The following is a 27,731-nucleotide window of genomic DNA, read 5'->3' as shown; positions in this document are numbered from 1 at the left end:
AATTTTTCTCGTTCTCTTTTAAACTTGCTTGTTTCTTGCGTTTATACAAGCAATTCTGTTTCGGCAAGTTTTGTTTTCAAAACATTGAAAATAATGTCAAAAACGCAAATAAGCTTGCCTAATTTAAATTGGGACATAAACATGGGATTTCAAGGGATTTGACACTTCAATATTCGAACAGCTGGTGTGTGTGACACCACTACCTATTCAATATGCCTTGGCCTGAAATGTAATTGTTATTTGGAAAACAATTTAAAATTAAATTAAAATACATACATATGTATGTATGTCCATGAAAACATCAGATACTTACAAAGGCCCTGAATCGCTTACTTATTGTGCATCCCTGTATTTTCGTGTGGAGTTGATGCCACATGTGGAGAAACAAAACGATCCGGTGACTGTCAACATTTTCGGTGTTGACGAGATGGTAACTTTGCGTATCTTCCTTTTATTTTCTTTGTTTCATTCGTGACACACACATACATACACACACATGTACAATCAGGAGAAAAATCTGAAGACGAAAAAATTCCGAATGGCAACATCAAAAGTTTTTTGTGTAGATTTGTTTCGGTAGAACATTTATCAAATCCGTCCTAGTTGAGAAAATTTTTAAGAGAAAAGCGCTATAAATCCGTCAGAATAAGAAATCAGATAAATTAAAGGAAAGCAAAATGGATATTTTGTAGATTTACTGAAAAATTTGCAACCTTTAAAGGAAAGTTTGGAGAATTTTTAGTATTGGCCTGGTATCTGATTTGGGTACACACATACACCAACTAGTGTGTTGGAAAGGAGGAGGATGATGATGACGGCCAGTCTAAATTTTGTTCTATTAAAGATAAATGATACCGATATTTGCCAATTGCAACAGGAGCAACGAAACATTGCAGCACTGGGTCGACTTCTGTGTGAGAATTCAGATGAAAATGTTGTGTTGCAATTAAAGCGAAAAGCAGCAGCCAGCTGGGGGGATACGTCTAAAACGGAAATAGTAGGAGACAATGAAGATACAGAAATAAGTAAAAGAATTTGCCATCTGAAAATTCAACAGAATGCCGAAAGTGAATCGCTTGCGACAAATGTTGATCAGACTACTGCAACAACACGTACATCATCCAACGGTGCTTACACAAGTAATAATGTCTCGCCGGTTTCAACACCCACGGAAATTATTGTCAGCTTATATTTGCCAACTACAGAATCTGCTGAGGGATATGGTCTATCTAAATCTACCCAAACCGATGACATGGCCTTCTATGTCCATGAACAGTTACGTAACATCCAAAAGGACACTGAGCGTCTCATCGAAGAGGAACACAATTTGTTCGAACAAAGTTTGGCTCCGGAAATCGATATCGAAGAAATAACATTGCGCAAAACTCACAGCCATGAACGTTTGGGTCTGACCGTTTGCTACAGCAATGGAGAGGAATATGGGGAAAGTGGTGTTGAGGGCGGCGCAGGTAGTGGTGGAAGTGGCAATGAAGTGTATGGAGGATCTACTGAGGTGTATATAAGTGATATACATGCAGATAGTGTTGCTGGTCGAGATGGTCGTCTCCGACAGGGTGATCAGATCCTTCAGATAAATGGAAAAGATATAACAACTAGAGAAGAAACGGAGACTCTGATTGCGGAAAACAATAATGCTGTGACACTGTTAGTGAGTCGTTATTTGTACGGAGAAGATGATTTCAATGATCCGTCAACAAATGAGGATGACGATGAAGTGTTGGTTGTGGAAGACGATGAGGACGATGAGGATGAAGAGTATTACGACGAAAATAATATGACGTATGTAAATTGTATGACTAACAATGATTGCTGCCTTAACAATGTAGAAGATTTCGATAAGGCGTTGATGTCTCAGGTGGAACAACAGCAGCAAGAGCAGAACGAGGAACCCTTGGATGCATCTGCAGTTTCATCGGCCAATAATATGACTAAAGAGAAAACCAAACATCCCAAAGGTGATAAGAAGACCACTAGTATATCGAGAACTAACATGCATTCAACAAACCTAACAAGTACTGCCACAACAAATTTGGACACTACCACGAAGTCTATTTCTTCTGCGACACGTAATGCAGTTGAGAATAAAACCAGTGATTATTACGAATCTGAACACATCTACGAAACAATTCCCGAAGATCCTGAATCTGAGCCGTTTTACTGTTCCCCCTATGACAGCTCTGTGTATGTCACTGCCATTGCCTCATGTTCCTCCTCAACCGTGACCGATGCTTTACATAGTCAAATGCAACAGCATAAGCAGCGTGTGGTCCAATGGTTGGGCATAAATCCTTCCCATGGCATTTGTCATACTGCTTTACCACGCCACACAGTTCGCAACACAAGTGGCGGTGGACGTAGCTTAAAAAGTCGACATAAAATCAGCTCCATGGGTACTATGCGTAGCACAATGACCTCACTTACTAATGGGTCTTCAGTTGATGGTGGTATTGGTTCAGCAATGACACTGCCTGCTTCCCAGCTAGATGATCAGGACAATTCGTCCAGTGCATACAATACTGGTGGTTCCAATAACAGTGTCTCGCCCCATTCAGTAGTGCTGACGGGAAAACTTCGTGGCCCCGAAGCATATACAAACACGACAGGTGGTGGTGTCGGTGGATCATCATCGGCAGATGATGTTCTGGCAATGCAACAAATTTTAATGCAGCAACATAAACTGAACAACCAACACAAGATATTGTCGCCAAAAGACAAGAACAAAATTACAAGCCCAAAAAGTGCTAACAAACTGCCTCTTGCAGATCAAAGCATCGTTAACAGTAGCAAACCCAATAGTGGCATTATGTACAACAACAACGACACAGCCAATATACAACGAAGTACAATAGTGCAGCAACATTTACTCAAGCAAATACCGCTTAACCTGGAGAAGGTGGGAGCTCAACAATTGCCATACTATCAGCATCAAATGGTGGGGGCAAATGATCAAATGCATTGCCCCCAGTTCACGGCACCAAACCTTAGTCAGTACCATTTTGTTAGCAGCCAAGAGGTAAACAATCTGTCTCTTAATAATAAAATACCAAAGTCTTCCCCTACAGTAGCAGAAACAACAGCTAATAATAGCAATGTAAAGAAGGATGCCGAAGAAGAAGCCATGGTGTGGAAAGTAAAACGACGACCCGACGGCACACGTTACATAGTAAGGAGGCCGGCCAAAAGTCGTGTGATCAAGGAGCGTAACGTACGCCTCAATGTGGAACGTTTGAGGGATGACGTTACTACCACAGAAGATGACACAATGTCAGAAATAAAAACCGGGCGTTATTGGACAAGAGAGGAACGGAAAAAGCACATTGAAAAAGCAAAAGAACGGCGTCAACAGCAACAGTTGCAATATCAACAACAATTGCAACAGCAATTGATCAAAACACAAGATGTCACAACACCAGATAGTCAAGCTCACTTTCTAAGCTTTTCTCGTCAAAAATATCGTCAGCACTATCAGTTGCAATTCAATACAGCCCAAGCAGAAGCTGCTCAAAAACATAAATCCTCACTTAATTATTCCTCACAACCTTCCAATAATATTCACGAAGATGCAACAACAATAGGTGGTGGTGCTGCTGCTGGTGTTGTTGGGGAACAAACTGATCCACTGTCTACAGCAATGGGCAGTAATGCTGCAACCAGTTCACATTTGATAGCAACGTCCACAGAACGCAATAATATTAATAGCAATATGATATCCGTCACAACTGTATAAATATCCATATTCCTATATACTTGTAATATGTAATTATGTTTTTTTTTTTATTTCGTAACACATAGGTTGTTTGCTGAGAATATTAAGGTGGTATTCGAGTTTGTGTGGACCTTATAATTTTAGTGGTTACACCTTTGTATTGACTAATATTTGGAATTTGAATTTTGTTTAACGGTGTCTCAAATTTGCCTCATCGAAATAATGGTTTTAGACCCCAAAATCCGTTTTAGACAACTTGGAGTATTTTTAGTCATATCCGTCCGTCTGTCTGGCTGGAGCGCACGATAACTCTCGAACGGCTCAAAATTAGTTAAAGTTCCAAGACGGCCATATCTGTCCACTACTTCCGGTACCTCCCCCAGTTCAAAGTTCAAATGGTACGCACGATAACTCTTGAAGGGGGTAGTCGATTTGGTCCATACTTTGCACATTTTAATATTTTTATCTGACATAGATCAGGTTCGTATATGGACTATTAGAGGAACACTGCTTCGGGTACCTCCCACACAAAATGTCGGAAAAGTGCACCCTCTCGAATCGTTTTGATTTTTTTGCAACATGTTGTACTCGTGTTCCTTATTAGGAACGGTGTACGTTTTTTTCAGGAGCAGGTTCATGCTTCCTGAGAAAATGGCCCAAAAGCTACAAAAACCCCTACGGCCGGCCATGTGGCTAGTGAGCACGACAGCATTCGAACCGGATACTGCGATTGTTCAAACTTTGATTATCGTAATATTTCTGTGAATCTTAGGAAAAGTTCGAAGATGGTACTTATCGGTCCACTCCTTCTGGTACCTCCACCGCAGAACTGCAAATATATTCTCTAGAATGGTACGCGCGATATCTCTAAAAGGGTGCAACCGATTTGGTCCAAACTTTGGATCTCGTAATATTTTATCCAAACTTAGTTTATATTCGAAAATGGGCCATATCGGTTCACTTCTTAGGTTACCTCCCTCAAAAAAAAAAAAAAAAAAATCAAAATTTTTGTTCAAAGCACTTTAAGGTCTGTTCGAGGATGCTTTGGAAATGTTTCCCGAAGGTACTCCTTGTGGTCCTGTTAACAGCGATATTATGGTTTTCGTGTGCAAGTTCATGCTCATGACATAATGGCACAAAATCTGTAAGTCCGAAACACTGTTGAAGTTTAATCCAAATCCATATTTTTGTAGCAAGTTCTTCGTACGTTCGAAAAGGGCCACAAAATTCTGAAAACCCGGAATATAGATAATTATTGGGCACAAGATTTTTAGTTATGTAGCCGGTATTCGTCTGTCCACAGATGATAGTTTCACCTCATGCAGGCTGAGGCTATATCTCTGTAGGCAATACCAACTGATACTTTTTTTTACTTGTCGTTTAATAAAAAATTGTTATTCGGTGCTACTACATTTCGCAAGTTTACACCTGCCTATAGAAGAATTAATTTTATATTCAAAACCATTATCTATCTACATATATACCATAGGTTTTCAATTAGAAGAGTAGAAGAAAATTTTAAAATAATGACAAATTTTGGTATATTGCTATAAAATATTGTATTACACCGTTGACAGATATAATAATCTGAAGCAATCCGGTTATTACACATATACTTAAGCCTTGTATTCATACATTTTCAGCACAACTCTTTTCAAGTAGTTCAGATTCATTCTTGATTCCACTTCAATACTCTCACAAATTTACTTCAAATAAAATCAGAAAATCTAGAGTTAACTAAATTTACCTGCTTAATCAACAGTATATAGACACACAAATACAATAAATTTCATAATTTAGCAAACTACTCACAACAACACAACATCCAAATCTGAAAATGTGCCAAAAATATAAAGCATGAACTTTTCATTAATCACATACATCTGGATTCCAATATATACATGCAAACATTGAATAAATTCTTGTTTATGTATATATATACATACGTACATACATTTATGAAACTTTACATTAATATGCCGCACAGTTGAAGATGCAAAAATTGTAGTAATGTCTAGTAGTTGGAATTTTTATTAGCTTTTACCCCAAACAATATTAAAACACTAATCAAATTATAAATTATAAATAATTTTAAGATATAAAATAACGAAAATATACAAAATGTATACAGAAATCTTCGCATAAAGAAAATGGTCCTCCTCATAAATAGATACAGAAAAGCACAACAATGATAGAATATATACTTATGTATATGGTCCATTTTACTTCCTCGATAAGTTAATTCAAGCAATAATTTTTAATATTCTCCATGATGACTTTGCAAGTTTATATAAAAAATTTCCCAAGGTCTGTTTTTATTATATACTTAAATTTTTTCAAGTACCGACATTTTTTGTTATTTAAGAAAAATCCTATATTTTACTTATCCAAAGAATTATATTTAATTTCGATATATCTACCACCTACCTAGGTACATGTATGCTACCAAATGTTCCAAACTCAAATGTTCTTTCATTCCTTCCCACAATCACGTATACAAAAAAACCTATGTAATTTTTATACCAGAAAACAGCAATAATTAAAGCGCCCTTTTTTGAAAATGTGTGTTTAATTATATAAGAATATAATATTGTATAACGATAATAATTATGCAAAAAATACCACAACAATACAATGTATTTGTTCCAAAAAATATATAATTAGTAATAATTGTGTTGAGTGAAAAATAAAAAAAAAACACAAAATATTTATTTCTTCATTTTATTATTCCTATATATGAAATATCAATTCGTTTGTTATAGTTTTTTATTATTATAAAAATACTACAAATAAAATACTAAATATCTATATATACACCAAAAACAATGTTTTTCATTTAGATCTGTATATGGATTAAAAATGCAACAACAGAAAGCATTGAAAAAACTTTGGTTTCAAATCCGTTCGCGTTCACAAAATTGGCCGATGCACGCAAAAGTTATAGCGGTTTTTATTCTCATTTAAAGAAAAAATATTCAAAAATATCGTATTTAATTTTATGAGAAAATATATGCATAAATCGCTAACAGCAATCCATATCTATTCGTAGATGATTAAATTTTTACTAAATTTTTATTTTCGCGAAAAATCAACAAATAATAAAAAAATCTTGAAGTAAACCTAAATTGTCCTGCCCAGAGTCCGTACAAACATATAAAAAATAAATTTAAAACATCTACAGAATCTGGACAATGCATAGAAAAGTATGGTTTCATACTTTTTTTTATAGAGATTGGGTATACAAATTGACTGTTATAGGAACAACAAAAGAAAAAAAAAACGAACTGCAACACATTATTCCAAACCTATTTTTTTGTTTCGATTAGAAAACAATTGATGTATGCTGTTAAAACTTCATCAAGAAATATGGTTTACCATCGCGAAAGCTTAGTTGCTTACTGTGATAACTTTTAAGGATAGGAAATTTAGAGTAATATTCAACTTACAATCATTCAAAAATATGAAAATTAAAAATCCTGTTATTCGCGAATTAGTCAAAATCAGTTGATCTCTTTCAATATTTATGCATATTCCGATGTTTCAGTCAGCGGCCAAAGTGTGACGTCAGTTGCATCACGCAATGCAAAAAACTCTTAAAGTGGGTAAAAGTCGCGCAATGCGCATACGATTTTGATGCGAATCGGATTTCAGTAGCACCCATCAGAAGTACGTCAATATACATCTATCTCAAATAGATTCTTCAAGAACTGCGGAAGTGCATCCACATTCTATTTTTGGTAAAATATCCATATTTCTCGCGTATCTCTGTATTTTATGAAATGGTTTTTCGCAAAAAAAAATTTGAAAGAAAATAGCGTCTTAGTACGCCGGCTTGTCAAAATAACACTTGTAAAGTTATTTTTGGCTTTTAGTCTACAATTACTAGGATGCTGTATGAAGCACACTCATGAGATGTACATTAAACGGCGTATAATCACGAGTTCTATAATCATATTATGAGCTTTGTTGCTCGTCCGGAAAAAAAAATCAAAATACCCCGAAATTCCGGCTTCAAAATGTCAGCATCAGTTTTAGGTGGATGCAGTGGATATATCAAAAAATCATACAGTATTTTTTGAGTCTATCTTTGGGCATAGGTCTATAAAATGTAAGGTTAAACCAGAAATTGGAAGGATGAAGCTCGGATTCATCGATTGTAAAAAATTTTTGGTTTTTACCATATGTACATTAGGGCGACCAAAAAATGTTTTTGAAGTCATATCCCATATTTTTCAATTTCATCCAAAAATTTAATATATAATTTTATGGCGATCGGTTAACGTTAACCCGAGTCACCCGAGCGATATTTGTTTCCATAGTAATTTGTATGGAGCCAAAGGTGCATTTTCACGAAAACTCTCTAAAGGCCATATTTTGGTCTATTCGATAAAAAAACTTTACCACTTTACCATTGTTTGGGGTCGCCCTAATATACATAAATATTTAATTGTTGATATTTTTCAATAACCGCTTGCTCTGGGCCAAGCAAATATTTCATGGAGGTACTCGAAGAAATGAACTGAAATGAACCACTTTGGAAGTGGACCTAATTTTGGGAGGCATTCCTGTTTCCATAGATATTGTGTCCACCAGTCATTTCAGTTGGCCATGGTAGCTTGAGAGCTTTCGGGTCATTGTGCCAACAAGCGTGGAATTGCCACGCAAAATATAATATCTCTGTAACAGGGCCACAAGAAGTACCTTCGGTAAAAATTTACAAAGGATCATCGAACGGCCCTTAAACTGCGCTTAAGCAATACTTTGGAACTTTTATGAGAGAGGTACCCAAAAATGTTTTCCGATATAGACTCTCTTGGATTTCGATGTTTGGTGAAATTCTACGAAGAAATTTGAAAGAAATTTTACAAAATGCAAATTTTGGGCAAATCCTATACTTAATTCGTAAATCATCGGGCGTGTATTATTTTAGTTACCAGATTGCTCTGTATCAAGACTCAAAAATTCTGCAACCTGGATTGGTTGCGTCCATAAAAATCGGAATATAAGCTAGTGGGGTAAGCTGTGCAGCTGAACAAATGCACCATGTCGTATGGTCCCAATCCACTGACACTGAGGAGGATTAAAGTCTCAAGGTCGATTATGGATAGCAACTCAACTGAAGTTGCGTTGTCAGAAGAGGAAATCAAACACTTAAAATATTAGTGATACAAATTGTCAAATTCATTCAATATCCGAGTTTTGAACCTTTAGCTATTAATTTAATTGTAAAAATTATGAATTTCAATGCGGATATGGAAATTTATATTAATAAATTTGTTGTCGGCAACGAAGGGGTGCTCGACAAACTGTCGATTAAAATAACGTGCCAGATCAGGTGACACAATGGTTATGTCTGGCGAACCGTAAAACTCTCCGATAATTCTGGTAGGGGCATCCTCATTGACCATGCAAAACGTAGAGCTATCAATCTGCTTATCCAACACTATACCCTTGTGGCTATTTTTGAGGACCGAATGCCGAAACTCATAATGAGCATTAAAGTCCCCAAGACCAGACGGTTATGATCGTCCAATAGCGGATGTGCTCAAATTTGTTTCCAAAGAGATACATTCGATAAAAAAGAGATACCTTTACTTAATTGTGAATAAAAACGAAAGATGTTCATCCATTTCTATTATAAATGTCTGCCACATTTTGTGACATCACATTTTGTTACAAAAATATAATATTAAGTGGTTTGTGCGTGACCTTTTTCAACATTTAAATAGAATAATCGGTTATTTTAGTCATTAATAAAAGTTCATTAATTAATTCTACACAAAAAATGTATGGCAAAAAAATAGAAAAGTCGTAGGTTGACACCACAACAGTACCATTGTAATTACACCCTCCACCATAATATGGAAGGTATAATTAAATTTGTCATTCCGTTTGTAACACATCGAAATATTTATCGGAGATCCTATAAAGTATATATATTCTTGATCAGGGTAAAATTCTAAGTCGATATAACAATGGCAGTGCGTCCGTCTGTTGAAATTATGATACAGCTGCAATTTTTAAGATAGAGCTTTGTAATTCGGTATTGAAGTTTCTATTACTCCTAGGATGCTTGGTATTGCAAATGGACTATATCGGTCCACACCTTCACATAGCCCCCCTTACGAGGGCAGTTCGGAAACTTCTTAGCCTAGCACAAAAAGCGCGGTATAAACAGAAAAAAGTTAAGTGTTTTGGAAACTTCCATCTCTGTTAAATTTTGTTTCGATCTGGCAACTCCTTCATATAGAAACAGGTGTTCAAAAAAGACGCATCCGCAATTTTTTTACAATGGAAAAATTAGAAATGCCTGTTGTCATTAAATATTTACATAAAAAAGGTTTATCGGAACAAGAAATTCATAATGATATGGTGCAAGGCGAATTTAACAAGGTGATCCAATAGTTGACGTTAGGTTGTAGTCTTCATTTGCTGTGAATTTTTTTTGCGCTAAATATCCACAAAAGTTAGAAGAAAACGTTAAAATATTATTTGCGTAGCTTAAACAAAGATGTTGTACACAAATATTTTTTATAGAAGCGAAATATTTGTTATTTATTTTTGATTAAAAATATGTTTTGACAGCAAATGAAGACATCAGTTGGTATTATTGTATCACCTTCTTTCTTACACCATGGATATGGTGAATGTGTTAGGTGAAAGTGCTCCTTCATATGCAACAGTAAAAAATTGGGTTGCTGAATTTAAACGTGGTCGTACAAGCATTGAAGATGAACCACGTAGTGGACGTCCAAAAACAGCAACAACAGAAATTGTAGCCAAAGTGCATGATATGGTATTAAATGTTAAATATAAATAAAAGTGCGTGAAATTGCTTATATCATGGGCATCTCAAATGATCGAGTCCATTTAATTTTGCATGAAGAACTACAGATGAAAAAGCTTTCTGCAACATGGGTGCCGCATTTGTTAACAGTCGATCAAAAACGCATAAAATGGATTTTATGCGTCGTTTCAGAACTGTTGATGAGACATGGATCCACCACTATACTCCAGAGACAAAAGAACAATCCAAACAATGGACTGAAGCTGGAGGAAGTGCCCCAAAGAAGGCAAAAACAATTCAATCGGCTGGTAAGGTTATGGCAACGGTTTTTTGGGACTTCAACGGTATTTTATTGATTGACTATCTGCAAAAGGGTAAAACAATAAATTCAGACTACTATTGCAAACTTTTGGATCAATTAAGTATACAAATTCGAGAAAAACGTCCTGGCCTACAACACAAAAAAATAATTTTTCATCAAGACAACGCACCAGCGCACAAGAGTGTTTTAACAATGGCTAAAATCAACGAATTAAAGCACGAGTTGCTTGACCGCCCACGTTAATAATACCATTCGGTATTTTGAACTTTTTGGCCTCAATATTCGTCCGAAATGGCTAAAATTTTTTATTTAGTTTTCGTTGGTGGTATAAAACTGCCCCTCTTTTTTATAAACGAAAGGAAACTAATTGTTTAGTTTTACTTCAATACAACCCGTGGTGGAGGTTATAACAAGTTCGGCTGGGCCGAACTTAACGCCTTTCTTACTTGTTGGTGTCTGAATTCTAAAAACATTGACATCACATATTAGTAATGTTCTTGTTCTTGTCCTATGAATACAACCGGGAAATACTCTACACTAGTTATAGTTAATTGTTTATTAATAGCCAACAGGAAACATCAAAAACTTTGGTATATACTCAGAAATGGAAAAAGGTTTTTAATCGAAAAAAATGTTTGTTTTATTTTTAGCTCGCTGTTGTGTGCAATAATAATATCCATAACTTGTCAATTGATAACAGAAACTGTGCTCAATCATCCACTTGGTAGACAATTTAAGTCACATTTATCATTTTTGGACGAGTTAAAAGTTTAGAATAATTGGAGGCGTTAGTTTGAGCGATAATGCAGAGTGTTTCAAATGGAAGTAATGCCGATACAGTTGGCGCTAGTGGTCCCAGTGGAAGCAATAAACGACCAAAAAAAGGTATTTTAAAAACGTCAAGCAGTTTTGATCGTACCGGTGCAAGGTGAGTTTTTTTTTAAGGAATGTGTTTTTATAAAAGTTATACTCATAAAGGTACAATGAAGGCTTATTTAAGGTCGGACAGTAAGACCAGACTATTATGTTTGGTGTCACAATAAATTATTGTGGTTTAAAATACCAAGAAACTCAAATCACTATAATGAAAAATGTATTATGTTTATTGTCAAAAGAAGTCTAACTGGCCGACCTTGGATACAATATACACAAATCATTTAACAAAAACTTGTTGTATGGTTATAGTTGACCTTTGGACTGAAGTTTTCTCTAAGTTTTAGTTTGGCTTGAGGTCAGTAAATTAAAAAAATTTTATTTTGTTTTTAATAGTATTTTATTTTCCGATATTTGTTTTATTTTACAGTCACTAGAAATAACTTCCTCATCTTTGGAGAATATTTGTGAAAAGATGAGGAAGTTATTTCTAGTGACTGTAAAATAAAACAAATATTAAATCCCTGATGATGGTTGTCGGAGACGACCGAAATATCGGAAAATAAAATACTATTAAAAACAAAATAAAATGTTTTTAATTTACTGACCTCAAGCCAAACTAAAACTTAGAGAAAATTTAACAAAAACATTTAAAATTCCATATGACTTATTCTAAAACAAATAATAGTTTTTAACGTTTAACCACTGTCCTCAGAATAAATGTTACCTTTATAGGCAGTCGCGAAACTATTAGTCTGAATTAATCACCCTTATTACGGTTGGCCTGGTCGTTGTTTACATTTTTATATGATGAAAAATTAAATACTACAAAAATTTTTATATTTTACAGCATCTTAGATCCATAAAATATCGAATGAAACACATTCATTATTCTTAGGATGATGATGAAATACTGTGTTGGCCAAAACAAAAGCACCCCCTCAGTATATTTTTTAAATGTACATTTTTTGTATTTTTCTTTTTATTTATGTATTTATATCTTTTTTATTTAATAAAAAAAGTTAAAATTCAAAAAACATTGTAGGTTGCAAATATAAGCGGACAAAACTAAAGCACCCCCCAATTCGAGGTACAACAAAAACCATTGAAATCAATATTTCGTTGGGTATCCTTTGTAGGCAAAAAGGATATTATATTATTAATTATTTCAGGCGGAATAATTAATTTTCAGAGAATTTAGCTTAAACCCTCAAAATACTAAAAATCGGGAGGTACCGATACCAAAACATTAGCGCATATAATTCATATTCATCCAAAAATGATGCTACAGCATCTTCTGGTCAAATACAAAATCGCTTAGATTGAAAAATTAGTAAAAGAACGATTCACAGAAGAGCGTTAGAGGGCGGCTTATTCAGTCGACAACCAGCAAAAAAACCTTTCATATCATCCAAAAATGGAGGACTGTGTTGAAGATCAATCTTAGTTGATTTTAAAGTCGTCGGATGCCAATTCGACAGAAGTTCTTCATTTGCCCGCCCAATACCCCGATCCTAACTTTCGATTAGGACTTGTGGGAGATCGTTAACTGAAAAATCAACCGGAAAAATTTCAAAATCAAAGAAAATTTATTTGAAGACGCTAAAATAGCCTGTGAAGCAATATCGCCTGCCACAATTAATAATTTAAAGATGTGTGTGTGTGGACGACATAAGGTCCAGAAAAAAGAATACCCAACGAAATACTGCCTTCAATAGTTTTTGTTGTGCTTTAGTTTTGTCCGCTTATATTTGCGACCTAAAATGTTTTTTTTTTTTTAATTTCAACTTTTGCTTATTAAATTCCTTTGTATTTTCCAATAAATAAAAAGAAAAACACAACAAAAATACACCTTTGTTTTCTTAAAAAAATTAGTTAGTTTAGTTTTGGCCGACACTGCAATTCGAAAACATGTAAAATACCCACCATACCATTGCTATCGAAAGCGATATCGTTTTCGACTGTTTCTCGATACTTTTGCGGATATTTTGTTCGAGAACGGCACACGAGAATGAATTGAAAACGATTCATTCATCGCTCAGTTTGTGGCAGGAAAACCTTCGATTTCGAATATCGGCAATAATAAACGATTATTTTTTGTAGAGTTGGTTTTTCTTCTGGATTAAAAGTTTAAAACAATCTGCTCACAATTCTATCCATTTTTGTTTCAAAAAGAATTCTTTAACAATTTATATGTTTGCTTTTTTGTACAAATACATTCATAATACCAATTAGTCGTTACGACACTTCAACTTCCAATTTTGGATACGACAACCGTAACAAGGGTGAATATTTTTCCATGATGACTAAACTTGCTGGTCATAGAACTAAAGATTTCCTCATTTTCAATTTTTGCGTTAAAATCTACTAGATCAATCTTATTAAGGCACTCATAGAATATATTATGCATAATTTGAAAAATAATTTCCCCCTTTAGAGATTTTTTTTATGTTATATTGTATTTTATTAATACATCTCGATACTGCATAGTCGATGGTCAGACTAGCACGATTTCAACATGGCGACGTCAAGTTTATAGGCGAGGGGTATGAAGTAGTGAAACCCATGTACATGGTTTTCTGTGTTTGTTGTGTTGCCTCTTCTTGTTGTTCGTTGCAAGATTTTTTCTTCCATTTTCTTTCATTTTTATACCCTCCACCATAGTATGGAGGGTATATTAAGTTTGTCATTCCGTTTGTAACACATCGAACTAATCATTTGCGACCCTATAAAGTATATATATTCTTGATCAGGATAAAATTCTAAGACGATCTAGCCATGTCCGTCTGTCCGTCTGTCTGTCCGTCTGTCCGTCTGTTGTAATCACTCTAGCATCCGCAATAATTAAGATAGAGTGCTGAAATTTTGCACCCGAGGGTCTTTTTTCCATAGGCAGGTCAAGTTCGAAGATGGGCTATATCGGTCCACTATTTGGTATAGCCCCCATATAACGGTACCTCCGGATTTGAGGTATTTTGACGTTCTTCGCCACATTTGCAGACCGAATTAGCTATAATTTGGCACTTGGGGTTCCTAGTGATCAACAAACTTATACCCCAAAGATATGGGCATAGGTCCATGTTTTGGTATAGTCCCCATATAACGGTACCTTCCGATTTTCGGTATTTTGAGAATTTTAGCCACAATTTTTAACAGAACTATCTGCAATTTGACATTGGAGGTTCTCAGTGATCACGAAACATCTCCACGACACATCGTCAACATAGGTCCATGTTTTGGTATAGCCCCCATATATCGGTACCTCCCGATTTTCGGTATTTTGAGAATTTTAGCTACAATTTTTAACCGAACTAGCTGTAATTTGTCATTTGAGGTTCTCAGTAGTCATGAAAAATCTCCACCAAACATCGTCAACATAGGTCAATGTTTTGGTATAGCCCCCATATAACGGTACCTCCCGATTTTCGGTATTTTGAGAATTTTAGCCACCATTTGTAACCGAACTATCTGCAATTTGACATTTGAGGTTCTCAGTGGTCATGAAACATCTCCACGAAACATCGTCAACATAGGTCAATGTTTTCGTATTGCCCCCTTATAACCGTACCTCCCGATTTTCGGTATTTTGAGATTTTTAGCTAAAATTTTTAACCGAAATAGCTGTAATTTTACATTTGAAGTTCTCAGTGGTCATAAAACATCTCCAACGAAACATCGTCAACATAGGTCCATGTTTTGGTATAGCCCCCATATATCGGCATCTCCCGATTTTCGGTATTTTGAGAATTTTAGCTGCAATTTTTAACCGAACTAGCTGTAATGATCGGTATTTTGAGAATTTTAGCTACAATTTTGTCTATTCAAAAATAATTGTCAATATAGGTCCATGTGTTGGTATATCCCCCCATATAACTGTACCTCCCGATTTTCGGGAATTTTCAGTGGTCACGAAATTTCTTCACTAAAATTCGTCAATATGGGTCCATTTTTGAGGGTCTACATTGTTTTGATGAAACTACCCTCAATTTGACTCTTGAAGTTCACTGCAGCTATAAAACTTTTCCGCCAAAAAATTTAAAGATAGGTTGACTCTTTGATATAGCCCCGTTGGTGGTACCTTTCACCTAGTTGAACACATTTTTTAGATTAGATTAGATAACACTGTGCAACAAAATGGAGGTGAAAGTCTGGGACACGGAAAATTCCTCTTGGGGAAGAAAGGCCTTGGTGAGTATATTATGAACACCGAAGGACAGATCCGCTGTGAGTCGAACTTCCGCGTTATGGCGTGATAATATTTTTGATAGAGACCCTGTGGGCCATCAGGAATTAGCGTTATATCTTTGTTCACTGTTGCTTAAGTGCTCTACAAAAACAACAAACAAAGATATAATGCTAATTCATGATGGCTTACAGGGTCTCTTGCAAAAACTTCATCACGCCATAACGCGGAAGTTCGACTCACGGCGCATCTGTCCTTCGGGGGTTTTAATGTACACACACCAAGGGCTTTCATTTCCAAAAGGAATTATCCCTGCCCCAACATTTGTGTTCACAGTGTAAATTAAGCAATAGTGGGAGGCAGTAGGAATTTATCTATTGTCGAAAAGTTGTTCCACCTAATTATTCCATTTTAATTAAGACTATTTTATGGTGGAGGGTATAAAAAGTTCGGCCCGGCCGAACTTAACGACTTTTTACTTGTTATTTTCTCAAGCAAACGTTAACAGCATAGCAAGCATAAAAATATTTAATAAAAACATTAAATTAATGAAATAGTGAAATTTTAACTATGTATTAATATTAATTTAATTATAAATGTTAATTATTTTGTGCTGTTTTTAGTTTATTTATGTTTGTTTTGTTTTTATTGGTATGAGAAACACAACAAACGCGAATGGTAAAATAAAGATGACAGGAAAAAATCTTAAATTTCACGTTAACGTGTGTGGACACTAATGAAACTTGAAAAGAAATTTTAACGAAATTGGTTTCAAGAAACCTTGCTAGTCTGACCATCGACATAGCAAATGTACATAACAATTATTTTCGTAAGCTTTCGTCTTCTCATGGACTCGTACACATGACAATGTCTAAAAAATTTATATTTGATAGCCTTATCATTGATCGTCACAATTACGTACATATGTATGTAGTTTAGATAATAAATTAACAATACTAGGCGATAATTGTTGACTGACAGCTAATTAAATAATTTATTATTTTATTCATAAATATTTACAATTAAACATTTTTTCATATACTTACATATATATTTTGAAAATTTCCCACCATGTCCTGATATATTTTATTTATACGCGTCTTTTTTACATAGTAGCCGTAAAAGTGCTAAATTCGATGAACTCAACGTGTTACAAACATTTCATCCAGCTGACAAAGATTATGGTCACATGAAAATCGATGAGCCAAAAACCCCATATACAAGTGAACCGGATCCAGAACGTGATCAATTGGATGCAGAATTATTAGCTGAAAAGTATTATTTTTATATATTTTTAACTCCATTTTCAAGTAATTGTCAATTGTTGTTATTTAATTATAGATTACGCATCGCTGCCAATACTCAAACGCCTTCCTTTGATGACGAAGAAGAAGTCTCAGATGAAGAATTCGAAGAGACGCCAGAAGAAAAAGGTACAAAATTTACACATACTCGTATTTATATTAGTAGTTTGATTGTTTACACTGTGCAACACTGAAAATGCAAGCAACTTCTAATGGGCATTTTCGGAAAGTACATAATGAGACTACCAAAACTATAGTTGGGTTTCGTGTTGTTAAATCGGGTTTGGATTGTATAGCCTCATCTAAACCCTAAAATGACCCTTTTTTCCACTGATCGGGGCTTTATCTCAAAAACTTATAGGAATTTTGGTTTGCGGTCTTCAGCAATATTGTAGCCCTAAAGTAGTAAAACTTACGTGTCAAAGAGAAGAACTAGGAAAAACGGCTTCTAGCGGATCAAAATTGATAAAATACGAAAGTTTACATAATTTCTGGAATTAAGGCCAGTAACAGCTTAACTATTGGGACTTGAAACAAGAAACCTTTCGCAAAATTTTTCAAAATAATGTGCTCAGCCCCATGCCCACTTTGCTTTGCGGACATAACTCACAAAATTCGTTGAGAGTTATGTCCGTGAAACATAACGGACATAACTCCCAACGTTTTTTTTTTTTCTTAATTTCAAAAATATATGTAGAGTTTTTATATTTAAGAGAAGTTAGAATTTGAGCGGAATTATCTATTTGAGAAGGCTTAAGTACCGAAGTATCCACAAAATCCTCAGATTTCATAAAATTATTTAAAAAATAATTAAGTCTGATTGTGTAGTAGCAGTTTGGGGAAGTTTAACCAGACTATGACGATTTTTGAAGTATTTGCATATTTTTACAGTAACTTTAACTTAAATTGTGAAAATATTTTTGTAAAAAATCGCTAGAATTTTTTCAAAAATATTTTCGCTTGCTGCGCTTTTCGTACATAAAAATACAAAAACTTCCTATTTTCTTAAAAAGTGAAAATATTTCTGTAGAAAATCGCTCGAATTTTTTTTCAAATATTGATATATTTACAAATTGCCTTTGAAGAAAGAGCTAGAAACAGCGCGATAGAGACATATTAAAAGAATGGGATGTTCCAAAGAAAAGTCAACGAAACAATGAACAGTTTTGGATATATGGTGCGCAATATACAAAATAATGGAATTTTTATAGTATGCATATTGAGGTTAAAAATGCAGTTTTTCGCAATGGTGCACCACGGTGCAATGGTATGCACACCCGCCTTGCACGCTGAAGGTCGTGGGTTCGATTCCCCGGCCAGGCAACATCAAACATCTTTCAACGTTGGCAAAATACCCCTCAGTAATGTTGGCGACATTTTCTGAGTATTTCAGCCTTGTAAAACTTCTCTACAAGTGGTTTCTTAGACTCGCTGTTCGGACTCGGCGATAAACAGTAGGTCCCATATCATTGAGCTAATATGAATCGGGGTGCACTCATTGATATGAGAGAAGTCTCCCTTGTCCCTCATGGGATGTTTGTGCCATAATTATATTATTATGTTCTTCAAGCTCTTATCTACAAGTTTGCTTCATAGGTTAAAAAATCGATTTGGTTTTAGAGATATTGCCTCGATAGACTCTAAAAAATCAATATTTAACCATGTTTAGATGAGGCCATAAAATGTCCAAATATGGAAAATATGGCAGTAGGAGTTGTTTGCTTATAATTACCTTGAAAATGTTGCACAGTCTTTTTATCGACATTATCAATATTTAAAAAATGTCAGTGGGTACGAGGACTACAATATAAATTTCTAGTCTAATAATGTAAACGGGAATATCTGCAAAAATAGGTTTATTATTTTTCAAAGTGTTCTCCAGCTTGATTTATAAACATTGACATGCGCTCAAACCAGTTGTCGAAGCCCTCCGATCCACCCCGATTGAGACATCTCCAAAACACGGATTTTGAACAAAGAAAATCGTTGACCAGGCAGGTTTATACCCAACACCACTATGTGGGGAGGGTATTATAAGTTGATTTTGGCCAACTTGAAATTTTGGGTGAGTGTTACTCTTGGTCCGAAGGTGTCAGATAAAGCTGGATTTTTTGAAATTCGAACTGGAAGGGTACAAAAAGTACTAAAAGGTACTAAATATGGTAACATTTGTATTAGGCGAACCGGTAGAGCTACAATTGTGAAATTTGGAATAAGGGTCACTGATGGAGAGTTAGAAAGATGTACCAACGTGTTTTTGGAAATTCGACCCATAAGTGTACGAAGTGTGTACTAAAATGTACTAAATTTGGTATAATGTGAACGGATAAAGCTAAAAGCTTGACAATTGAAATTTGAATCAAAGTTGGGAAGTAGAGTTGATATAAGGAGGTGGTTTTGGAAATGTGTACACATGTTTACGAAAAGTACTAAATGGTACTAAATTTGGTACGACTTGGATTTGGGCGATTGGATAGAGCTGGAATCTTGTAATTTGGAATTATGAATTCTGTTGGTGTGTAAGATTGAGATATATAAGCAGTTTTGGACATCTGTGCTTATGTGCACGAATTGTGCTAAATGGTACTAAATTCGGTACAGTTTGTATTTGGGTGAACGCAGAGAGACTTGAAATCGTGAATTTTGGAAGTAAGATTACTGTTGGAGTGTAGGATCGGGGTATGGTTGTAAGTTGGAAAATCGTACTTATGTGTACGAAATGGTACTAAATTTGGTACAATTTTGAATTTGGTGAACGGATTGATGTGAAATCCTGAAATTCGTAGTGTTTAGCATCCTGTCCTTAATATTTTTAAGCTACTATATTTAAGTCATACAATTTGTTATTTCAAAATAAAATGTAGTCTACAGTCTAAGGTCGAAAAAGGGCATTAACAATTGAAAATAAATTGAAATTGAAAGAGAACAAATTCCGCACGCAATTTTTATTCATGATTTGCCGGATAAACGGCAGTTCACCACCATGATTGCGCTGCCTGTCTTCTCTGACAACCTTTATTGCTAGATCTTTAAGGAGTGGGTACCACCAATTCGATGATGTGATGGCTGCTGGTGTTGAAAGCAGTATCTGTGGTCTTGTGGTTGTATATGAACATTATGTGGACTCTGTTGTAGTTGTTGTCGCGGGGTATTTATGCTGCTGTGTTCTGGAGTACTGTTTAGAAGTGAGGACACTGTGCTGTTTGAGAACGGTTAATGGTAGATTTGCCTGGCTTAAATCCGCTTTATGCCCTCCCCAATAATATGGAGGGTGTAATTATATTTGTCATTCCGTTTGTAACACATCGAAATATTCATCGGATACCCTATAAAGTATATATATTCTTGATCAGCATAAAATTCTAAGTCACTATAAACATGTCCGTCTGTATGTTGAAATCAAGATACAGTTTGCAATTTTTAAGATAAAACTTTATATTTTTGCCTAGATGATTCTATTACCCCTAGAATGTGTGGTATTGAAAAAGGTCAATATCGATCCACGTTTTGATAAAGCCGTCATAGAATGGTAACTTACGATTTTTGGCATTTTGAAGGTAGTGGTCTCAATATCCCACCAAAAAGGCTGAAATTTGGCATTTGGTCTTCGTTTCCACATGAAATTTGTTGGTAAAGGACCACGCCTTCGTATAGCTACCCTAGAACGGAACCTCCTGATTTTCGTTATTTTAAAGGTTGTAACCTTAATTCCCCATCGAAAAAGGGAACCCATAGATCGACGTTAATATCAGGCAGGTTTGAGAGATATTCACACTGATGCGGTCGCAGAGGCTCTAGATGCCTATAGTCCTCGAAGATCATCCACCACCCGTGGCAGCGGAAGAGCAACAGGTGCCAAGGCAAACAAGAGTCGTGTTAACACAACTAATATCTGGTTGGTGCAGCCGCCTCAATTCTTATTGGGCCAAGATTGATGGCACGCAGAATATCTGCCCAGCATGCGGCACCGGTCTGCATACTACACAGCACCTTTTTAACTGCCCAGCCAATCCGACTAACCTGACTCAACTTTCACTTTGGACTAATCCTATTCAGGATACCACCTTTCTGAACTGGAAACAGAGCCGAATCAATAAAACCAGTAAGGAAAGGTTCAAAGTCAGACGGGGCCGACTATATAATACCCTACACCACTGTGAATATGTAAAATATATATGGGAGCTAAATCCAAATCAGAACAGATTTTGATATAATTTTTCACATTTATTTGTAGACCAAATTCCGTCACATAGTCCAAATTTCATCAAAATTGGACATATAAAGCGGGTTTCGTGCTTCAAATACCTCAAATCGGTCGAAAAAATATATGGGAGCTATATCCAAATCTGAACCGATTTCGATATGATTTGCCACAGTTGTTTCTAGACTAGCCACCGTCACAAATTCCAAATTTTATTGAAATCGGACAAATATAGCGTGTTTCGTGCATCAAATACCTCAAATCTGCCTAAAATATATATGAGAGCTATATCCAAATCTGGATCGATTTCTATATAATTTGTCACACTTATTTCTAGACTAAATACGTTGCACATTCCAAATTTAATTGAAATCGGACATACATATATAGCGTGTTTCGTGCACCAAATTCCTTAAATCGGGCGAAAATATATATGGGGGCTATATCCAAATCTGAACCGATTTCTATATAATTTGGCACACTTATTTCTAGACTAAATACGTTGCACATTCCAAATTTCATTGAAATCGGACATATATAGCATGTTTCATGCACCAAATGCCTTAAATCGGGGGAAGATATATATGGGGGCTTTATCCAAATCTGAACCGATTTTTACCAAAATAAATTGCGGTAGTCCTTTGGCCAAAAAACTATCTTCCCCAATTTACATGCGAATCGCACAATAAATGCGACATGTACTTTGTTTACAAAAATACATGGACAGACAGACGGACATGCGTAAATCGACTCAGAAAGTGATTCTATGTATATCCCTAAAAGGAACTATTGGTCTATCTCGTTTTCGTTTGCATGTTACAAACTAATGCACAAAGACATAATACCCTTTATCACAAGGTGTTGTAGGGTATAATGAAGACATACATGTAGAAGTTGCTGGAACAACAACAACCGAAATGGCTAAATTTTGGTATTTAGTTGTTGTTGGGTGTACAAAACATTCCACCTGAAATTTGTCGGTTTAGATCCAAGCCTTCATATAGCCCTCCATAGAACGATGCCTCTCGATTTTCAGTATTTTCAAGATTGTGGCCTTAATATCCCACCGAAATGTCTGAAATTTGGTATTTAGTCTTCGTTGGCACGGTGCTCTTGAAACAAATTTAAATGGAAGGTGCTTACACCTGGGAAGTTTTTGCGCATTCTGAAACTACAATGTTCATAGATGAGAAAAATCAAAAAACAAAAAACATCGCCGGAGCGCTTTTTAAATAAATCGCGATTCAAGTTGACATTTTTAAGGGTTTTTAGGTTTTCACAATTTTGCAAGTCTTATCGAAATTGGACGAAAGCAAATCTTGTAGCTATGAAAATTCTTTACAAAAGTGACCTTTATGTTATTCTCGTAGGTTTTACCGTTTTTGAGATATAGAAGTTCAAATTGGGACAATGCACTGACTGTATCGCCCCTTTATAAAACAATATCATGAAGGGTGCGCCTTAACTAACTTTTAATGAAAAACTCTTACACAGGGGACGTTTTTGTGAATTCTGAAACAGCAATGTTCGTAGATGAAAAAAATTTCAAAACAAGACAAAAATGCTGTAGGGATTTTTCAATAAATCGCGGTCAAAATTCACATTTTTAGGTGCTTTTTAGGTTTTCACGATTTTGCTTGGAAACCGCAAGACCTATCGGAATGGGACTAAAGAAAATGTAGCAGTGAAAATTCTCTAGAGGAATGATGCTTATGATTTGTTTCCAGGTTGTACCATTTTTGAGATAAATATGCTCAGGTTACATTTTTAGTTTTTTTGTTAGGGTTTCGCGATTTTGCTTGAATGCGGCAAGTCTTATCAATAAGGGACCTGAGAAAATCTTATAGCTGTGAAATTCTCTACAGACTGGCTTATGTAATTTTTCCTAGGTTGTACCATTTTTTTTTAGATATATAAGTTTGAGTTGGGAAATTGCAGTCATGACATTGTTTTATAAGGGGACGATACAGAATTGAATAGAATTTGAATTGTCCAAATTGGAACTTCTATATCTCAAAAACGGTAAAGCCTACGAAAATATCATAAAGGTCACTCTTGTAGAGAATTTTGATAGCTACAACATTTTCTTTATTCCTATTTTGATAGGACTTGCGGTTTGCAAACAAAATCGCAAAAACCTAAACAACCCCTAAAAATGTCAACTTGAATCGAGATTTATTTAAAAAGCGCTCCGGCGATTTTTTTTTTGGTTTTTGATTTTTCTCATCTATGAACATTGTAGTTTCAGAATCTGCAAAAACTTCCCAGGTGTAAGCACCTTCCATTTAAATTTGTTTCAAGAGCACCGTGTTGGGGGTATAAAACTTCCCACATGAAGTTTGTCGATATAGGCCAATGCCTTCATATAGCCCCCATAGAACGGTACTTTCCGATTTTGGGTATTTTTAATGTTTTAGCCAGATCTTCAAACCGGATTAACTGAAATTTGGTACTTACCGCTAGTTTTGAAGATTGGAGATTTTTTGAAATGTGTATTTATTCTTCGTTAAGTGAATATAGCTTTCGACCAGAAAGTTGTCTTCTTATAGCACCCATAGAATGGTACCGTTTTTACCCGACAAAATTTGTCTAGCATAAAGAGGTTGAAAGAAATCCACTTTTGCTCGCTCTCTCTCTCTTTCTCTCTCTCCCTCTCTGAAAAATTGCTTCCAGTTTTGCCACTTTTTGGGATAAAGAAATGCTTTCCGGTTTAAAATGGTAAGAAATGTTAAAACTGTTAGATTCAGACACGTAATGATGGAACAAAACTAATGTATAAATTGTTAAATAAACACTGTAAACTAAGTTTCTACTATTTACTTTGATTAAAATATAAATAAAAATTTGTATTAATAACAATTTACAATCTTTTATTTTCTTTACATACTTTCAGTTCGTCGTCTAGAATTCGAACGACGCCGCAAGGAGCACTACAAAGAATTTGAAGCTGTTAAATTGGCCCGTAAGCTCATCGAAGAAGAGGATGACGAAGACGACGACGATGGAGAGGATGACACAAAAATAACAGATGGTGATAAATCCGCAACCGGTGAAACACGAAGCCCTCAATCTGGAGATCAATTAACAAATAACCAAAAGAAATCAACAACACCAGAGTCAAGGAAAATGGATGTAGATCACTCTGTGTCAATGGGTCATTAAACCCAATTTATGATCTTTATGTAAATGTATAATATAAAAAAGAAAACATAAAACGCTAAACAACAACATAACAATTTTATGAACATTAACAATATATTTAGCACCATGGTTTTAATTGTATTAAAATCGTTAATCGCAATGTAATCCATAACGAGTGAAGAGGTAATATTAGTGCATGTAAAATCATGCATATATCATCAATATGTCATATAAAGATTTCGTAAGTTCAATGCAAAACGAAAAAATAGCAAACATAGTCGTTATTTTATTGGACAAAATCATTTTATGAACAATCAAATTTTCAAGTTTTTTTGCATTTACTTTTCCAAATTCATGTATACAACCACCGCAGACGTCAGTCGATCAAATCAGATTCATTTATGCAAAATATTGAAATAAGTACACATCTTAAGTGCCACATTGAAATTAATTTCATTTTATTTTACACAAAATGTTTTTTGTAACAAAAAAATTGTTAATTGTTTTGGTTCCTTTATACTATATTTAACTAATATGTATTTCTCAAATCGTTATGCTTCCGAGCCACACGACAAACCAAGAATAGAAGAAAAACACACTTTAATTTAGATAAAATTGGAATATAAACAACAAGCAAAGCAACTCTTGTATTATTGACTGATTTTTTTTAAACAAAGAAGAGGAAATAATAATATTTTGCCAATTTGCAATGATTATTTATTTTATTGCATATTTCTGTGTTTGAAGTTATTTTGGAAGTAAAAATAATAAAAAACATAACTAATTAAACTATGAAATTAACACGAGATTTGCATAAATTATAAGTTATTAATAAAACAACTTTAAAAAACAACGATTATCTCAAGTGTTTTATTTATGCCGTTTCATCAGAAATAACTGTATTTTTAATTAAAGTGTTTTTTATGTACTCATAAAAATATAAATAAATTTGAAATAGGTGTAACTTTGGGCGGTCTTGATCAGCTGTCATAGGACAAATTCCAATATTTACCTTGTGTAGTGTATTTCATTATTACATTTCATACACATGGCAACTCTGTTTCTATGTTATAAATTCTCTCTTTAATCAAAGTATCTTTTGTACTAATTAGTATTCGTTACATTTTGGTAACTGCCATTTTGCCTACTAGTTATGATTAGCTTGTTCACTTCGATTTCAACCATCAAACAGATCAAACCGTTCGACTCCATTGTTAATCTTTTATATCTTTGTTGTTACTTATTTATTAAATAAAGCATTATTATTTAAACATTAATCAACGCGTGCTTACTTTCAATTTAAATACACAACAAAGAATTTGGCGACGAGGATAAACTCAAGTTCAAAGAGTTTTCAATAAGATTTTGTGCAAAAAATCTATTTTCAACATCAACAAAATCCATAACCTAAAATGGATCAAACTCAATTGGCGAAACTGTTGGAAGCCATTACAACAATGGCAACAGCCATGCAAAACCAGCAAGCAGCTTCTACTTCCACAACAAACAGTGTTCAAATCATCACAAATTTCGATGCCTTCGACCCAAAAAGGGAAAGTTTCAAAACCTACAAGGAACGCTTGGAGCTTCACTTGCAGCTAAAAGGGGTGTTTGACGACAAGGCTACCAGTGCAAAGCTTTTGTTGCAGTACATCGGTTCTCCGGTATATTCAACCCTAACCACACTAGCTGCACCAAGGAAGATTACCGAGTTAAAGTACGAGGAAATAATTCAAATTCTAAATTCTCATTTTTGCCCCAAAAAGAATATTTTGGTTGAACAGCATAAGTTTCTGTGCGAAATTCAAAATGAAGACCAAAATATCTCAGATTTCGTTGCAGTTTTACAAGAACGAGCCAGTGCATGTATGTTTGTGTGTGAGTGCAAAAAGTCAGTGGCCGAGATATTTTTACGCTCTCAATTTATAAGAGGGTTGAGAGATGCTCACATACGAGAGCAACTATTATAGCTCATTTAGACTAGCCATAAATCCTCGACTGGATTTAATAAATCCAGTACAAATCTCATTGCATTTAGATATACATTTTGGAGGATTTAAATGGCAGTCAGCTGATTTCTGTTCATAGCACAATTACCAAGGTAGATGCATCAGCCCATCTGAAAGAATTTGAAACGTCAAAAGATTTTTTTTGTAAATTGAATTCGTCTAAAAAACATACGACAAATTACAAATTTATTGTTTAATACTTAAAATGTTAGCACATTGTGCTACTAATGCTAACAAAAAAAGCAAATAAAGAATTATTTTATCGCAGTTTGCCCATCTAAAATAAATAAACGAATTATTTTATCGTTTAGACATCATAAATATTAGTCTTGGTTGATTAAAATTAACTTTGTACATCAAAATAAATTTAATTTTTCCGCCTTGTTTACAAATTTTTACATTTTAAATTATTTTTAGTGTAGCAATTCACCGATGCATCTACCTTGTTTCTTGTTCCAGCTTGCAACTTTTTGTTTTTTCTAGCAACATGTTGCAAAAAACAGAGTTGTATACGAGGATTTATGCCAGATTTAAAACAAATCCACTCAATAGGAGGATTTATTTTTGTATGGGAAATCTGGTAGATTTTAGCTGGATTTAGCAAATAAAACCTGATAATGCGCTAAATCCGGCTAATGGTGTCATATCTAAATGGCATATTACAAACACCAGAACTGACTTTCACACAAATAGTTCAAAAAGCAACAACACTCGAAGCGGCAAAAATTGACAGCAATATCATTTCTCACAATACATCAACATCAATACATCAAATTCATCAATACCGCCAAAACAAAAATCGAAGCCGTAGTCAAAACCGCCAAACAACAAGAATCAATTACAGCGAATTGGGTTTGGATGGTATGTGTGTGCGCTGCGGACAATCAAACCACATAGCAAGTGAGTGCAAGGTAAAGAAGCAAACATTAAAATGTCAATATTGTGGAAGAAGCGGACATGTTCAAAAGGTATGCATTCAAGCGAAAATGAATCAAAACAAATTAACAATCAATGAACATACCCAATCGATCGATGAGTGCAACCAGCTGTTCTCTCAAAATGATTCTAATTCAATTCACGGAACATACCCCATCGATGACTGTTTTGGTATCAACAAAATTATCGATATCGACCAAAACAAAAACAGAAAAGAAACGTCAATAGATGCAGACAAATTTTATGCA

General features: G+C 34.8%; 2 protein-coding genes across 3 annotated transcripts in view; both read left to right on the top strand.

The window, feature by feature from the left end:
- Nucleotides 1-25,391, top strand: part of I-2 (protein phosphatase inhibitor-2) — a 41,334-nt gene extending 15,943 nt beyond the window's left edge. Inside the window, exons 2-5 of one of the 2 annotated variants that reach the window (XM_073985652.1) lie at nt 11,487-11,764; nt 17,006-17,167; nt 17,234-17,325; nt 24,291-25,391. In XM_073985652.1, coding sequence (XP_073841753.1) covers nt 11,640-11,764; nt 17,006-17,167; nt 17,234-17,325; nt 24,291-24,559 — 648 coding nt within the window. In that variant the 5' untranslated portion in view covers nt 11,487-11,639 and the 3' untranslated portion in view covers nt 24,560-25,391. The remainder of the gene's footprint in view (nt 1-11,486; nt 11,765-17,005; nt 17,168-17,233; nt 17,326-24,290) is intronic. The other variant, XM_073985653.1, reaches the window with a different exon arrangement.
- Slip1 (SLo interacting protein 1) lies at nt 250-6,550 on the top strand. Its single transcript, XM_073985628.1, has one exon. The coding sequence runs from the start codon at nt 806-808 to the stop codon at nt 3,746-3,748; it is 2,943 nt and encodes a 980-aa protein (XP_073841729.1). The 5' UTR covers nt 250-805; the 3' UTR covers nt 3,749-6,550.
- Nucleotides 25,392-27,731: the final 2,340 nt, after the last annotated feature.

The sequence above is a fragment of the Musca autumnalis genome, unplaced genomic scaffold (assembly GCF_047663935.1).
Source record: "Musca autumnalis isolate F117 unplaced genomic scaffold, ASM4766393v1 scaffold_4, whole genome shotgun sequence".
NCBI lineage: Eukaryota > Metazoa > Arthropoda > Insecta > Diptera > Muscidae > Musca > Musca autumnalis.
Note: the sequence above shows the minus strand (reverse complement) of the source record. Positions and strands in the feature narration are given on the sequence as shown.